Source organism: Varanus komodoensis, unplaced genomic scaffold (assembly GCF_004798865.1).
Source record: "Varanus komodoensis strain SLA01 unplaced genomic scaffold, ASM479886v1 scaffold22, whole genome shotgun sequence".
In the NCBI taxonomy this organism is placed as follows: domain Eukaryota; kingdom Metazoa; phylum Chordata; class Lepidosauria; order Squamata; family Varanidae; genus Varanus; species Varanus komodoensis.
Genome location: NW_025335606.1, coordinates 7,669,141 through 7,684,719, shown reverse-complemented (window position 1 = coordinate 7,684,719; position 15,579 = coordinate 7,669,141). Strand labels below are relative to the sequence as shown.

General features: G+C 47.1%; 1 protein-coding gene across 1 annotated transcript in view; it reads left to right on the top strand.

The window, feature by feature from the left end:
- MYO5B (myosin VB) overlaps nt 1–15,579 on the top strand; it is a 211,019-nt gene that overhangs the window by 69,672 nt on the left and 125,768 nt on the right. The window contains exon 7 of the mRNA XM_044431198.1: nt 2,960–3,225. Within this exon, the coding sequence (XP_044287133.1) occupies nt 2,960–3,225 (266 nt within the window). The remainder of the gene's footprint in view (nt 1–2,959; nt 3,226–15,579) is intronic.

The window sequence follows — 15,579 nt, the reverse complement described above, 5'->3', positions numbered from 1 at the left end:
GGCGCAGAGCCACAGTCCCCCAGCACCACCTTCTGGAATCAGCCGTTGAGATAGGAGCGGAACCACCGCCACGCGGTTCCTCCAAGTCCCAATCCCGCTAGCCTATTCAGAAGGATACCATGGTCAATGGTATCGAAAGCCGCTGAGAGGTCCAGGAGAACCAACAGGGACGCACTCCCCCTGTCTCTCTCCCTGCACAGGTCATCATACAGGGCGACCAAGGCCGATTCAGTGCCATACCCCGGTCTGAAGCCGGACTGAAATGGGTCCAGATAATCACTTTCATCCAAGAGTGCTTGGAGTTGTCCCGCCACCACCCGCTCTAACACCTTGCCCAAGAACGGGATGTTGGCCACCAGTCTATAATTGGTGGCCACCTCTGGATGCAGGGATGCCTTCTTTAGGACAGGCCGGACTACTGCCTCCTTTAAAGGGGCAGGTACCCGGCCATCTCTTAAAGCGGCATTGACCACCTCCAGGATCCAGGTCCCAGGTCCCAATCCCGTCCTTGGCTTTCTTAAGTAGAAAGAAATCCATTAATTGTGGACTCGATGGCATCGATGGCATCTCCCTAGTAGAATCTGATTCAATAGCAGAGTCAAGCTCGTGACGAATCTGAGCGATTTTCTCCCTGAAATGCTTGGCAAAGTCGTCACAGCGGGCCTTCGAGGGTGGCACAAGATCTTTCTTCGGGCCCGGATGTATCAGCCCCTGCACCACCCAAAAAAGCTCCGCTGGATGGCATTGTCAGGAGGCAATGGAAACGGAGAAGAATTTCTTCTTCGCCATCCTCACCACCACAGCATAGGCCCAATAATGGGCTCTTAAGTGTGTTCGGTCAGAATCACCCCGTGATCTCCTCCACCTACGCTCTAGACGTCTCCCAGCCTGCTTCATCGCCCGTAATTCAGGTGTATACCAAGGAGATGAACGGGCTCTGCCAGCTGGGAGAGGACACTTGGGAGCGATCGTGTCAATAGCCCTGGTCATCTCCTCATTCCACAGTTCAACCAGGGCATCGACAGGATCACCAGCCTTGTCAAATGGAAAATCCCCCAGAGCTTCCAGGAATCCATTAGGATCTGTCTGGCTCCAGGGGTGCACCGATACAATCGGGTCCACACCCTTGCAGAGGGAAAGGCCGCTCTCGAGCTCAAACCTTATGAGGAAGTGATCTGACCATGACAAGGGTGTCAAGCTTAAATTCCGCACCCTCAGATCACCCTCTTCCTGCCCCGTCGAGAAAACCAGGTCCAGAGTGTGTCCACGTTCATGGGTCGGGCCAATGACGTGTTGAGACAGCCCCAGGGCCGCCATGGAGGCCATGAAGTCCTGGGCTGCCCCAGTTAGAACCGTCTCGGCATGGAGATTGAAGTCCCCCAGGACCAACATCCTGGGAGTCCTCAACACCAGGTCCGAGACAATCTCCGTCAGCTCAGGCAGGGAGTCTGTTGGGCAGAAGGGTGCACAGTACACCAACAGAATCCCCAATCTGTTTTGGTCGCCCAACACCAAGTGGAGGCTCTCCAGCCCTGGCCTCGAGAGGACAGGAAGCCCCACAAGGGAAATAGAAGCCCGATAAACCAGAGTGACCCCCCCTCCCCTCCCCTCCAGGCGTGGTCGGTGCTGGATCAGGTACCCAGGCGGGCACAGTTGTGAGAGGGCGACATTCCGCCCCCCCACCCGCCCAGGTCTCTGTGATACAAGCCAGGTTGGCCCTCTCATCCATGATCAAATCATGGATGAGTGTTGCCTTATTTTGGACCGACCTGGCATTAAGCAACAGCACCGACAGGCCCGGGGGGAAGCTGACAAGTCTACCTGGAACCCGCCAGTTGGGGGAATAACCAGAAAGAAGGAATAACCAGTTATGCTGATATGGACAAGGAATGGGGCATTTATCCCGTGGAGACCTGAAAACTCACCTCATTTGCAACAGAGACATCCTTTCTGCAACAGCAGTGAGCAGAAAACAGGTTTTGTGCAATATCCTTTCAACCGGGGTCCAAGAACGGAAGTCAGTTCAGAATAGTGGAAAATGCACTAGAAATGAGCAAGGGGCCTCCAGGCTAGGCCCCATGCTGTACTGAGCCCCAGAACTGGGTTCGCAGTCATGCCCTCCCACTCAAGAATCAATTCCTGGTCCCCTGCTAAACATTCTCTATTCCAGCTGCTTTCAGTTGTTCATATTGCTAACCTATTGGATGTCAGGAGTACTGGTTGTGAGATGCCCGGAGGCTTAGCTGGTGCTCTTTACCTGTCTCTGTCTAGTGCTGCATCAGCTGCAGCATATGGAGACTCTGTGGCTGGTGACAAAAGTAGCATTTTCAAGGGTCCTGATGAGCCATATAAGTAGTGCAACATCTTATGCAAACAATTTAAGGTGCTGGTGATGTCCTATAAAGCCCTAAACAGCTTGGGTCCTGGATACCTGAAGGACCGTCTTCTTCCCTATGTGCCCTCCCACCCCTTGAGACCTGAGGATCTGAGGAGGAGGTCCTTCTTTGGGAGCCCTCCTTGAAAGAGACCAGGAAGGTGGCTACCCGGAGGAGGGCCTTCTCTGCAGTGGCACCCCGACTGTGGAATACGCTCCCCAGAGAGGTTTGCCTGGTGCCAGTGCCAAGTGAAAAGCCATTATTTCCCCATTATTTTAATGGTTAATTGGTCTTAATTGTGGTTTTTATATTTATCACTGGATGCTGTACCATTTTTATCTTATTTTATTTGTGCTTGTTGTGAACTGTCCCGAGATGCCGGTAATGGAATGGTTTATAAAAGCTTTAAATAAATGGATGGATGGATTCTGCTGGAAGCAGCAGTCCTGGAAACAAGTGCCATCCCTAAACATGAAAGCGCCCATCCCTCGCTCCTTGGACGAGTGGGCGGGTGGGTTCTTGTCATCTGGTCCAGAGCACCATTGCATGCTTTGCTGAATTGGATGTCTTTCTTTATATCCTAGAAAGAGGATGAACACCTGCATAATTTTTGCAGATTGCTGGGAGTGGAGCACAGCCAGATGGAGCACTGGCTCTCCCACCGGAAACTGGTCACCGCCGCGGAGACCTTCGTCAAAACAATGTCCCACTCACAGGTGGTGAACGCCAGAAATGCACTGGCCAAGCACATTTATGCCCAGCTGTTCAACTGGATCGTGCAACACATCAACAAGGCCCTGCACACGACGGTCAAGCAGCATTCTTTCATCGGGGTGCTGGATATTTATGGGTAGGTGGTTTTTTATTGCTCTGACATCTTCTAAGCTCTTGCTTTTGCTTGCCAGGATGATTCCAGTCAAATGCTGCAGATCACTTATTTTGCAATGCACAGTGGTGTTGGAGTCTCACTAGCGAGCGCTGTGTTAGGTTACCTTCTGTTTGAGGAATGTAATGCTACCAGTTAGCATTTACATGGCATGGCAAGGTGAGTTTCTCAAATGCAGGTGCGAGAGACTTTTTATGATGAATGAGCCAATGGTTTGCTAAATGAACCAGAATGAGATGGTTGTGCTGTGGCCACAGTGTATTATTAACATCTTGCTGATCATGGCAGCATCCAGCAATGAGAGATACACTGCCTCTAATCATGGAGGATCTGTTTGGCTAATGTCTACTCATGTACCTGTATTCCAGGTATGTGTCTACTCCTTTTTATTTTAAAAAATAACATCTAAGCTGACAGCCACTGCCACCTCTTCTTGTCATTAGTTCTGTATGTTATACTTATTTGATATGATTATATCTCACTTTTCCTCCAAGGAGCCCTTCCTTCTCCTTTCCAGTTTATCCACACAACAGCCCTGTGATGTAGGTTAGGTGTGTGACAAACTTGGCCTGGCCTAGGGTTTTTATGATAAGGGGTTTCTGTATTTAGCTGGAACATGCATCACCAGTAATGTATCACTAGCTATTTCCCAAAGTAGTGTTGTTGTTAGTCGCAAAGTCGTGCCCGACCCATTGTGACCCCATGGACAACATTCCTCCAGGCTCTCCTGTCCGCCACCATCCCCCGGAGTCCACCCAGGCCCACACCTACTGCCACAGTGACCCCATCCAGCCACCTCGTCCTCTGCCGCCCCCTTCTCTTTTGCCCTCAATCGTTCCCAGCATCAGGGTCTTCTCCAGGGAGTCCTTCCTTCTCATTAGGTGGCCAAAGTAGTTGAGTTTCATCTTCAGCATCTGGCCTTTTAAAGAGCAGTCAGGGTTGATTTCCTTTAAGATTGACTTTAATATATTATTCCCAAAGCATAGTATAAGTTTATAAAATTCCTGATGTTAACACACACAGTGGGTTTAAATAGCAGACTCTGAGTGGGAAGCACCTGTCTTTCAGTCCACCATTCATAATCCTCCCTACCAGCACGATTCACCAACACAACTTTCTCACCTTAACAAAAAGTCTACTTTAACCCTTTGTTGTGGGGAGGAGAGGTGCTGTGTGCCTTGATGACTGATACACAAGAGGTATACAGATTGCAGACAGATATTTTAAAAGACAGCCTGTTGAAGTTTTCTTCATGCCAGAGAGAGTGTTCCCTCTACGACGGATGGAGGTTTGACAGGCCAAAAGCTGTTTGTGACAAAGAAGAAAAAGAGAGAGGTATACAACCAATGGGATGAAGTGCCTGCCACTCAAAGGGGCCTAAGCTGAGATTGGGATGTGAATTTGAGTATAATACCCATGAAAGATTAAGTTAGACACGAGAATATCTACTGCGGTGAAACTTTTCTCCCTTCACCCACTGAATGGCACTTATGCTGATTTGTCAGAGAAGCGGTTGGGGGACAGGGAGCCATCCCTGCCCTAAAAATAAAATGCAGAACTGGGCTAAAGTGGCATCCTTTAATTGATCAAAGGGATGCTTCAGTGCAAGGAGCTTTGCCAGCAGAGATGTCAACGAATGATCTCTTTAGCAAAAGAGCATTATCTATTAGGAACACTGGTAGAAATTAGCTGCCACCTCCCTGTCCTAGGGGATGGACGCCAAGTCACATTTCGTAAAGGCAGCAGAACCCCCGCCCCCCCCCGTCTCCCCGTCTCCCCAAATAGTGGACTGCTGGGCCCCAGATGGCTACCCTGGGGCCATAAAGGTTAAAAACTGGTGCATTGCAGAAAGGTTTGCTGTGAAAGGCTCCCATTGTTACAGAGAAAGCATCAAGAGGAAGACCTCTGAGGGATTTGAGTTTTTCCTTCCACAGTTCTGGATCTTTTTCAAGGAAAGTAGGGGCTGGAGGCAGGCAGATTATTGTCTGTGAAGCACGTAGAGAGATACAAAGTGCTAAGCAATAAAGAGAAGGAAGTTGCTGGCCTGGGCTTATATGAGATTTATTTTAATACATTCGCCATATGTAGTAATTGTAGATAAAATTATCCCACCCATAGAAGGTACTTTGGCACTTGAGGCAGAAAATCCACATGATATGCCACTTCATGATTCTCATAAGCAATAATAAAATCATCCCCATCCCAAACATTGGCATTACTCCTTAATGTCATATGTCAACAAACCACACTGAGCTGGTTCAGACAACCTAATAACCCAGACTGTCAAGGGATTGAGAGTGGCTTGTCACTGAACTGTGGGTTTGTTGTTGAAACATGATCATCACATTGTCCAAACCCAGCTGAGATTGCAAACCAAGGCAGGCCATTCCCAACCCCCAACAACAAACCATGGGTTCTTTTAATGGGTTGTTCACGGTTAACAGGATCTGGTTTACCATGTCATGCAAACCTGCTGTGGTTTTGCAAGGGAGGCTTAATCCACAGTGGGTTGTTAGTCATACAAACTTAGGGACACAAAAGCACCCACCCTCCAGAAATGCCAGTCATCCTGCAGAAAAGGGTATGTTGGGAACAGCCCCTCAATTTCATCCCCTTCCTAGCAGGATCCCCAGCTTGTTTGGGGGTTGCTCATCTATCCCAAGGGTCTCTTCAGTTTTGCAAGTGACCTCAAGTCAGTCGTGCAGAGAGCTGGCCCGTCCTTTGCTCACTGCAGACCGTTTAGAGAGAGTTGTCCTATTGTGAGGAGAAGGAAGAAGAGCGAGAGGGGTGGAGGATTTTGAAGCCTGAGATTCTGAGTCTGAGAACTGGCCTGCTTTGGTAGGGGCAGGAAGGTTTCCAGGAGGTGAGGGAGCAGCTGCGAAATGAAGCCCTTGACCTCGTAAGGAGGTGATGGGAGAACCAAGCAGCCCAGTTAGAGGGTCTTTGCTGTCCCTGCCATCTTGCCCTTAGACAGCAAGCCCCCCCCCCCCCCCAGCCTTGGTGCAGCCAGAAGCTTCACTGAAAGGGAGGGACAGAGGGAAAGCTTCCCGTTTGGGTTCAACTCTTTGCATGGGCAGAGGCTTCTCCCTGAACCCTGACAGAGCACAATTTAGAGTTCATGCTGTTCCGTTAATTTTTGATAAAAGAACTTGACTTCAAAAGACCGGAAACCAGAAGGAGAATATAACAGCCTTTCAGGTACTTGTAGAGTGCTGTCCTCTCTCCTCTCATTCTTCTTAAGGCTGAACACGTCCAGTTCTTTCCAGCTGTCATCATAGGGCTTTCCAGTCTCCAGTCCCTGGATCATCCTTGCTGCTCTCCCATGAGCCCTTTCCAGACATCTTTCTTAAACTGTGGTGCCCATAACGCTTTACGTAGGGCTTCCCCTGAAGACGGTCCGAACACTTCAATTGGTGCAAAATAGAACTGCCAGGTTGCTGACGGGGACGGGGCGTTACGCTCACATGACTCCAGTCCTCCGTCAGCTTCACTGGCTTCCCATTGAAGCCTGGGCCCAATTCAAGGTGTTGATTATGACCTATAAAGCCCTAAACTGCTTGGGTCCTGGCTACCTGAACGAGCGCTTACGTCCATATATGCCCGCCCGCCCCTTGAGATCTGCGGGAGAGTCCCTTCTCCGGGAACCCTCCATGAAAGAAATTAGGAGAGTAAGTACTCAGAGGAGGGCTTTCTCTGCAGTGGCACCCAACCTATGGAATTCACTCCCCAAAGAGGTCCGCCTGGCACCGTCGTTACTGGTTTTTCGGCGCCAGGTAAAGACCTTTTTATTTAAACATCATTTTAATTGTTAAAATATATGATCTGGCCAGGGCAACTTTCTTCTTCCTTCTCTTTTCTCCTCCTATATTATTTATTTACTTATTTTATACTGATAATTTTAATTTTATATTATTATGTTCGTAACTCAGTGTATTTTTTGTATTTTTGTATTTAATGGTAATTTATTATGTTCTATTGTATTTCAATGTATTTTATTGTGTTGTAAGCCGCCCTGAGGCTTCGGCAAGGGGCGGCATAGTAATGTAATAACAACAACAACAACAACAACAACAACAACAACTGGACACAGTGCTCCAGATGAGGCCTCACCAGTACTGCAGCAATAATTATCTGTCACACAGTCATGTTTCTTAGAATCATAGAACAATAGAGTTGGGGGAGGCCAGAAGGCCATCAGGTCCAGCCCCTGCTGTTGCAGGACACCAAGTCACACCATCCCACTCAGATGGAAGTCCAGTTTCCTCTTGAATGACTCTAGTGTGGGAGAGCCTGGCACCTCTCCAGGCAGCTGGTTCCACTGTCATATTGCTCTGACAGTAGGGAAGCTTTTCCTGATGTCCAGCCTGAATCTGGGTTGCTGAATGATGTTCCAGGAGGGTCCCATGCACATGGTAGGCATGTCATGAGCAGAGCTGGCTAGAGCCAGGGGTCAGACTAGATGGCCCAGGAAGCCTCTTCTAACTCGCTCTCTTTCTATGTTTCTGTATCCCCCACAACATGGAGAAAATCAAGCATAGTCAGAATTCCAAAACCAGTTAAGGATCCTGCTCTGATCAACTCTTATAGATCAATTCCATGATTAAGCGTAGGCCATACAATGTTTACATCAGTACTGATAAACTGTATGAAAATTTTGATAACAAAATATTTACACCTTGCCCAGACAGGCCTTATCTGTAATCAGCATATAACAGATCCCATTAAGAGATTACTAAATATAATTGGCTTCAACAAATAAAAGAATCTCACCACTGGCTGTTTTTGTATATTTATTATTTATTTATTTAGGAGACTTCTATGCCACCCCATTCGCCGAAGCCTCGGGGTGGCTCACATCCATAAATAAACTTCCATAGAATAATATAAATTAACAGTATAAATTAAGTCGCCCTGGCCAAAGAATAAAATGAATAAATACTATTAACAATTAAAATGACATTTGAATAAAAAGGTCTTCACCTGGCGCCAAAAAATAAATAACGATGGCTCCAGGCGGACCTCTCTGGGGAGCGCATTCCATAAAAGATATATTCAAAGCTTTTGATTGCATAGAAACAATGTTTTTAATGGGTATGGTGTGTAAGTTTGAGTTTGGCCCTAAATTTGTTCAAATACTTTACTTAGAAGCAAAACAGGAAAGAAATAATCAAGACCATTTCTATAATTATCCAAAGGGGGACAAAAGAAAGATGCCCATGGTCCCTATTATTATTCGCCTCAGTATTGGAACCCCTCACAGAAAAAATGCATACTGATTTCAGCCAGCTAAAATGCCAATATAATTTGTAAAATGCTAGTGCCAAGGAATGTACTTTGACATAACCTCCCTTCTGAAGGGTAACCCCAAATTTGGGCAGCTCTGTGAAGAAAACCCTTCTCCTTTGCACATAACAAGTATCTTCCTTTCCAGGTAGAATATGAAAAAGGGTCTTTCCGATTATCTTACCGCACTGGCAAGAGATGCTCCTTCTTTGAAGATCCATTGTCAGATGGACTAGAAAAGAATTCGGAGGTCTCTGGTAGGGACCTGTTCTCCCCTGCAGAGGAAGGCAGGACGCGCTCCAACGGAGCCAAGCTCAGGGAGCCAAGGTTCCATTTGGATGCCAGGAAGCACTTCCTGACAGTCAGGACCCCGAGGGTGTGGAATGGGCTTCCACGGGAGGTGGTTGAGGCCCCATCGGTGCGGGTGTTCAAGGAGAGGCTGGACGTCCACATGGTGGGCATGTCGTGAGCGGAGCTGGCTGGAGTCAGGGGTCAGGCCAGATGGCCCGGGAGGCCCCTTCTGACTCACTCTGTTTCTATGTTTCTATGAGTTCCTTACCTACTCAAAAGGTTCCAATCAGCCTCTCCTAGCCTTATTGGCAGGGAATTATGGGAGCTGTAGTCCAACACATCTGGGGGCCAGTAGGCAGGGGAGGAATACTTTACACAAAGGGCTGAGTGTCAGATAGGCAAACAGGTTTATGTCAGTGACAAAGTGATATGCAAACGACTTTGTAAAATCTGCGCCAGCCATCAGCCCTAGGTGAGCTGTGTGTCCATACTTAGTCCAGGCAGGGCAACCCTCTCCCCTAGCATTTCTCATGCAACTTAGCAAAGGCTTAGCAGGAGGAAAGAGGCAGTCTTCTGAGCACATGGGCCAAATGAAGCTTGATCGCAAATCATTTAATGAAAGCTCATTTGCATCTTGTATCTGCCTGCCGTTGGTCCATTTAGCACGAACAGCGTGCACAAATCACTCCTGTTTTGAAATACAGTTTGGAACTATGGCTCAGGATGCTGATCATTATCACATTCAGTGCGGCAGACATTTGCAAAGCTTTCCCCTGAAAGTGCTTGCGAAGAGAGGTATATTGTAAGTAAAAGTAGTTTTAACACATCTGCTTCAGCCGTGTTGACACATTTTCATTAGACTGAGAATGGCTAAAATTCTCAGTGGGAAGTTTACATCTCTCCAGATGTTTGACCTGCCACTTCCATGCTTATTCACCTCTGACTGTGTCAGCTATGACTGATAGGAGCTGTAGTCCAACGTATCTGGGCAGCCACAAATTGCCCAATCTTAGAATCTGGGTTCAAGAGCTGGCCATTAGAAAGCATATAGTTGGAAATCATGACTTTCAAAATACAAGAAATTGAAAGAGAAACCCTCTAAAGTCTTGGGGTTTAAAAGCAAAGAATTAACTACATGTTCTGTTGCTGAGGCTTCCCCTGGTAGCACTGAGAGTTTCACAGATTTGCTGTTTATTGAAAAACCTTCTGAAATCTTGCAAAAGCCCGTCTGCCTTGCAGAAGGTCCTTGAAGGCATCATGCAGCATATCAAGCTAAGTTGCCTGTGCTTCATGTTATACGAGTAGTTCTGAAAATAACATGTCTGAGAAACACAGCAGCCTAGTAGGTTAAGGGATAGGACTCGAACTAAGTTGCTCATGTTTTTATAGCAGTTTTTCTGACTTTGAAACTATAAACCTCAGACACCAGATGGATAAATTATTAATGTTCTTAATGCTTCTAATTGATTTGGAAGATGAAAGTGAGATAAATCTTCTGTTTATAGAAACATACACTGGGAAGCCGAGCCTTTCTGGAATTGCAAGTGGGCTGATCCCCATTTCGTGGATTTCCCTGCACACGATATTTTAATTTTACTAAGCTTACTAGAGACTTCTCTGTAAAATACTAAAATAGCCTACAACAAAAACAAAACAGTTAAATTAGCATATCTGTTAAAATGACAGCATTCTTTCCCATAAATCCAGACAACTAGAGGGTCGGCTTTTCCCTGGCACAGAGCTTTGAAAATCATGGCATTCTCAGCTCAAACAGGAGAGTTGGATGGAATTATTATCACTTCTCTTTCCTGCGCACAGTGCCCATGCGAAAAAGGGATCGGTGGGTTGGGAAAAGAGAACTGAGCATGCTCCGTGGCCACAGAATCCTGCCTTTGTGAGGTCACCAGACAGAGAGATGGAAGGCAGTGGCTGGAATAGCGAACAGGGGTGCTCCATGCTGCAACATTTTGTTGCAGTCGTACTTGTCAATGTCTTGATGAAGAGGATGGTACTGATACTGAGATGGTGTTAGAGAGCAGCCCGCTTGGGTAGAGCCCTGCTTCACCCCCTGCTGCTCCTTCCTGGGATCTGTCTGTCTGTCTGTCTGTCTCTGTCTCTGTCTCTGTCTCTGTCTCTGTCACTCACTCACTCACTCACTCACTCACTCACTCACTCATTCTCCCGCCCCATTAGCCATAAGGCTGCTTGGGCGGGTTACAAATAACCCTTTTCTGTACAAGTTTGTTCTCTGATGCTTTCCCCTCTGCAGCCGTGCTCCTCTTTTTAGCAGAAGGGACACCATAAGAGACAGGATCCCTTAAAGATGCACAAACACTCCGGCTGTAGAGCGTGGGTCCTCAAACTACGGCCTGCAGGACGGATCCGGCCTGCCACGGCCATCCATCCGGCCCGGCTGCGCGGGCAGGGAGGTGGTGGCTTGCGCACTCGGAGATGGTTTTGGACCACTCGCTTGGAGATCTCCGAGGGAGCAAGCCGCCTTCCGCACACCCGATGGCACCTCACCGGCCCGTGCCCCCAGGCACCCCCCTCACCGCCCACGTGTGTAGCCGCCACCTTTCAACTGGCCCCCTGTTCAAAAAGTTCGAGGACCCTGCTGTAGAGGGTGGGCCCACAGTCATGCAAGCTGGATTCATCATCAGATTCTGAACAGGAGGAAGGGGGCAGGAGCGAGGGGAGGCGAAGCCTTTGAAGCTCCTTGGCTGTAGCAGTGGCGTTTCTCAGGCAGAAGGTGCGGATCCGCCTGTTTTGGAAGGGGCAGAAGGGTTTGGGGGGGGGGGGAGATGCAGCATGTGCTGGACCCAGCAAAGAGGCATCAGAAGGAAAGGGCTGCTCACTTGGGAAGGCATCTGCATTTGCGCTGCCCTGAACCAGAAGCTTTATTGAAATGCAGCGACCAAAGGGGATCCAGTTTGGATCCAACTCTTTACATGAGCAGAGGCTTCTCTTTTCAGTTTTGGGAGAAGGCTGTTCAGAACTCAGACTGTTCTGTCATCTGTGGAGTTTCAGTAAATTTAACTGCATTTTAAAGAATTGTCTTGAGTTTGGTAATCTGAGGGAAGGGACTGGTTCACAGCACAGACTTTAGAGCTTGTGGAAATTAGCTCATGAAAATGTGTGCATTTTTGTTGTCCCCTGGGCCTTAGCTCAGTATCTTTTTAGCGCTTAGGACCTCCTTGGCACACCAGTATAGATAGTATCCTCATCACTACCATCAGCATTGTTGTCCGAGTCTTCTTTAGGCATTACGGTGGCTTTTCTCGGGCTCTCTTAAAACTAAGATTTCCTGAACCTGGGTGCTTTAAAGAGAAGCATGGCTTGCCCTCAGTCAGCCTTGCTCTGGCTGTGTGCCAATCGCAGCTTCTCCATCAAAGATGCTAAAGGGTGTGGCATGTCCTCACCTTCTTCTGAGGCTGGACATGCACATGGTGAGCATGTCGTGAGCAGAGCCTGCTGGAGCCGGGGGTCAGACTAGATGGCCCAGGAGGCCCCTTCTGACTCACTCTGTTTCTATGTCTCTGTGTTTCATGAGCATCCCCTGTTAGTCCCTGTAAATATGCCATAGGAGGCTCAGCGTGTCTCCGATACATCCAGGTGGCTTAGCCAGGAAGGAAATTTGCCAGTCACTGGTGCTGAAACAACAAAGTTTTCTATGGGATGTGCGTGCATGCATCTAAAATCCCTGACATGTGCTTGCATTTTCACTCTTCTTTTTGAGAAACATTGGTTTAAAAAAAGACATGGGAGTGGACTCCGGGTGACTCAGTGTTTGCAGAAAGCAAAACAGGGGAGTGTGCTTTACTGTTTGGATTTCGTTTCCGTCTTCATTTCAAAACCTTTGTGGCTTTAATTTTTCATGAAAAAGAATTCTTCCTTCAGACTAGCACAGCTACTCAACTGGCAAAATATTATGGTTCCCTTGGGAGGGTATAATTCACACTTTTAAATAAAAAGGGAAATCTTATTTTGTAAAGAGTTGGTATGATTTAATGGTTACTGAGTTGAGCTGAGGAGATCTGAGTTCAGACTTTGGGCTAGTCACTGTCTCTTAGTCTTACCTTTGTTGGAAGGATACACCTGGATAACCTTTGTGTTTATTGCCTTGTGCTCCCAAAATAAAAGCAAGATAGAACCATGATTTGAAGTACCAGTAAAAAACCACCATGCATGATTTAATTTCTCAACTGGAGATAACTCCCATACAATTGTTCCAGTAAGTGATGATGGTATTTTCAGTCACATACCATACCAAAGTAGGGGGAAATGAAGTATGTAGTGTTCTTTTTATTCATTTATTTAGACAGCTTATATGTAGCCCCCATCGCATAATCTGCAACACTGTCGTTGTTGGTGGGTGGGGGACAGAAGCTGATACCTGCAAAGTTCAACCAGGAGAAAGAGGATCTTCTGAACTCACCCTCTCTTCAAAGAGGCAGTCCAGTAACATCACAGGCTACAGTGGTACTGAAGGCTTAAGGCGAACTTGGTGCAGGACGGTAAAGATGTTCTGGAGAAAGTTCTGGAGAAACCGAAAGATCTAAATTAGATTAATAGTCCAAGGGAAGACCATTGAGGAAGGATGGTGTCTTAGAGTACTAAAGCCTTCATGTACATTGATTCAGCTGTCATTCACTGCAGCTTTCCCCAACTTTGTGCTCTTCAGATGTTTTGAACCATCTTTCCTGGCCCTTGGCTGGGGCTCGTGTCTGAAAGACACCAGTTTGGACAAGGCTGCTTCAGATAATCCTGTCAAGTAGGAGAGGTGTAAGGTAGAAGTAGAATTGCCTGGTGACAGTGACACATGCATTAGTTACTTTCCGATTGGACTTCTGTAACGCGCTTGATGTGGGGCTGCCCTTGAAGACAGTCCAGATACTTCAGATGGTTCAAAATAGAGCAGCCAGGTTGCTGATGGGGACTGGGCGTTATTCTCATATAACCCCAGTCCTCTACCAGCTTCACTGGCTCCCCATCGAAGTCCGGGCCCAATTCAAGGTGCTGGTTATCACCTATAAATCCCTTAACAACTTGGGACCTGGATATCTAAAGGAACGCCTGCGTCCATATCTGCCCCCCCCCCCCCCCCCCCTTTCCCCCCCCCCCCCCCCCCGCTCCTTGAGATCGGCGGCAGAGGCCCTTCTCCGGGAGCCCTCCGTGAAAGAAATTAGGAGGGTGGTTACTCAGAGGAGGGCTTTCTCTGTGGTGGCGCCCACCTATGGAATGCGCTCCCCAGAGAGGTCCTCCTGGCGCCATCGTTATTTGTTTTTTCGCGCCAGGCCAAGACCTTTTTATTTAAATGATATTTTAATGATTGTTGACATTATTTATTGGTTTTAAAATCTTTTAGCTAGGATGAATCCAGATTTTATATGTTTTTGTCTGAATAACTGTTTATTTATGATGTTGGAAGCCTTCCTGAGGCTTATGTGACTGGGACGGCATACAAAACTTCCTAAATAAATAAATAAATAGGAGTACACACTTCAAAAGCCAAGAAGAGTGTGATACGGATGCAGTGCTGACAGCTTGCTGGAAACATGTCAACCCCAGAGTGTGATTCCATCCATGTGAGGTTGCAGCTTGTAGATGCTACCATGGATCATACATGGATGTGCTTTATTATCATTATCGTTATTACACTGCATTGATATCCTTCCTGTCTTACTCTTGTGAAGAGCCCAGGGTGGCTTACCTAGCTCCATTTTGTCCTCACAACTCCAACCCTGTGATTTCATGACTGAGGGGGACTAGAACCTGGATCTCTGAATCCCTGGTCCAACACATTCCCCACCACATGGCATAAGAGGAGTTGTTGTTTTTAATGGCATCAGTTAATATGAGCAAATTAATCAAAAGAAGTAGCACCTCTCTGTTAAAATCTTCAATTGCTTTGTTTTATTGCCTCATAGTAATAATAAAAATACCTGACCTATATCTCATTAACTCAGTTAACATTAACTTGGTAAGCCATTGTCTCGTTAACATTAACTGAGTAATCCTCATGAGAATCCTGCAAGGTAGGCCAGTATTGTTATTCTGTACTGCCGATGGGGTGCTGACGCTTAGAAGCAGTAGCTTCTCCAAAGTAATATTTCTACTAGAGGATTCCCAACTTAATAGTCTACACTCTTTGGGTGCAATCCTTGGCATGTTTAGGCACAAATAGTCCTACAAATCCCAGCACCCCCAGTCAGCAATTGCTGCACCCATAAGCCCTTTGATATACCAGATGCCATGCTTTTCCCAGGATACTTTGCTGCTTCAATTGGCGCAGGAATTGGGACCACACCCACCCACCTCAGGTAGCACCATGCCCAAAGCCAATCCTGTTACCTTGGCATGTTATTTTGGCAAACCCAAAATTTCTCCCCTCTCAGGGCAGTTCAGACAAACAATAAATAACTCATAATTTGCTGTCTTTTTGTGACACCCAAAATCTGTTCCCTGAATTGGTTGCCTCGCTCTTGCTAATGGTAAGGTCAGTCCAGACAGTTCCTGAGAAATAAAAAATACTTAGACTCTGCAGTGGTTTTTACGTAAGATGCTACAAAGTTGAGGGTGGTGTGTCATCTGGGATGGGGTATCGTTGCTGAGAAGGCTGCCCCATGTCTTTGTTGCCATGAAAGGTAATCATCAGTTGATCCCAAGTTAGAGGAAACACACGTGTATTCTGTGCTCACCTGCTTGTTTTCATGGAGAGCTGGAAGCAGTTGTCTTCCGACTTTT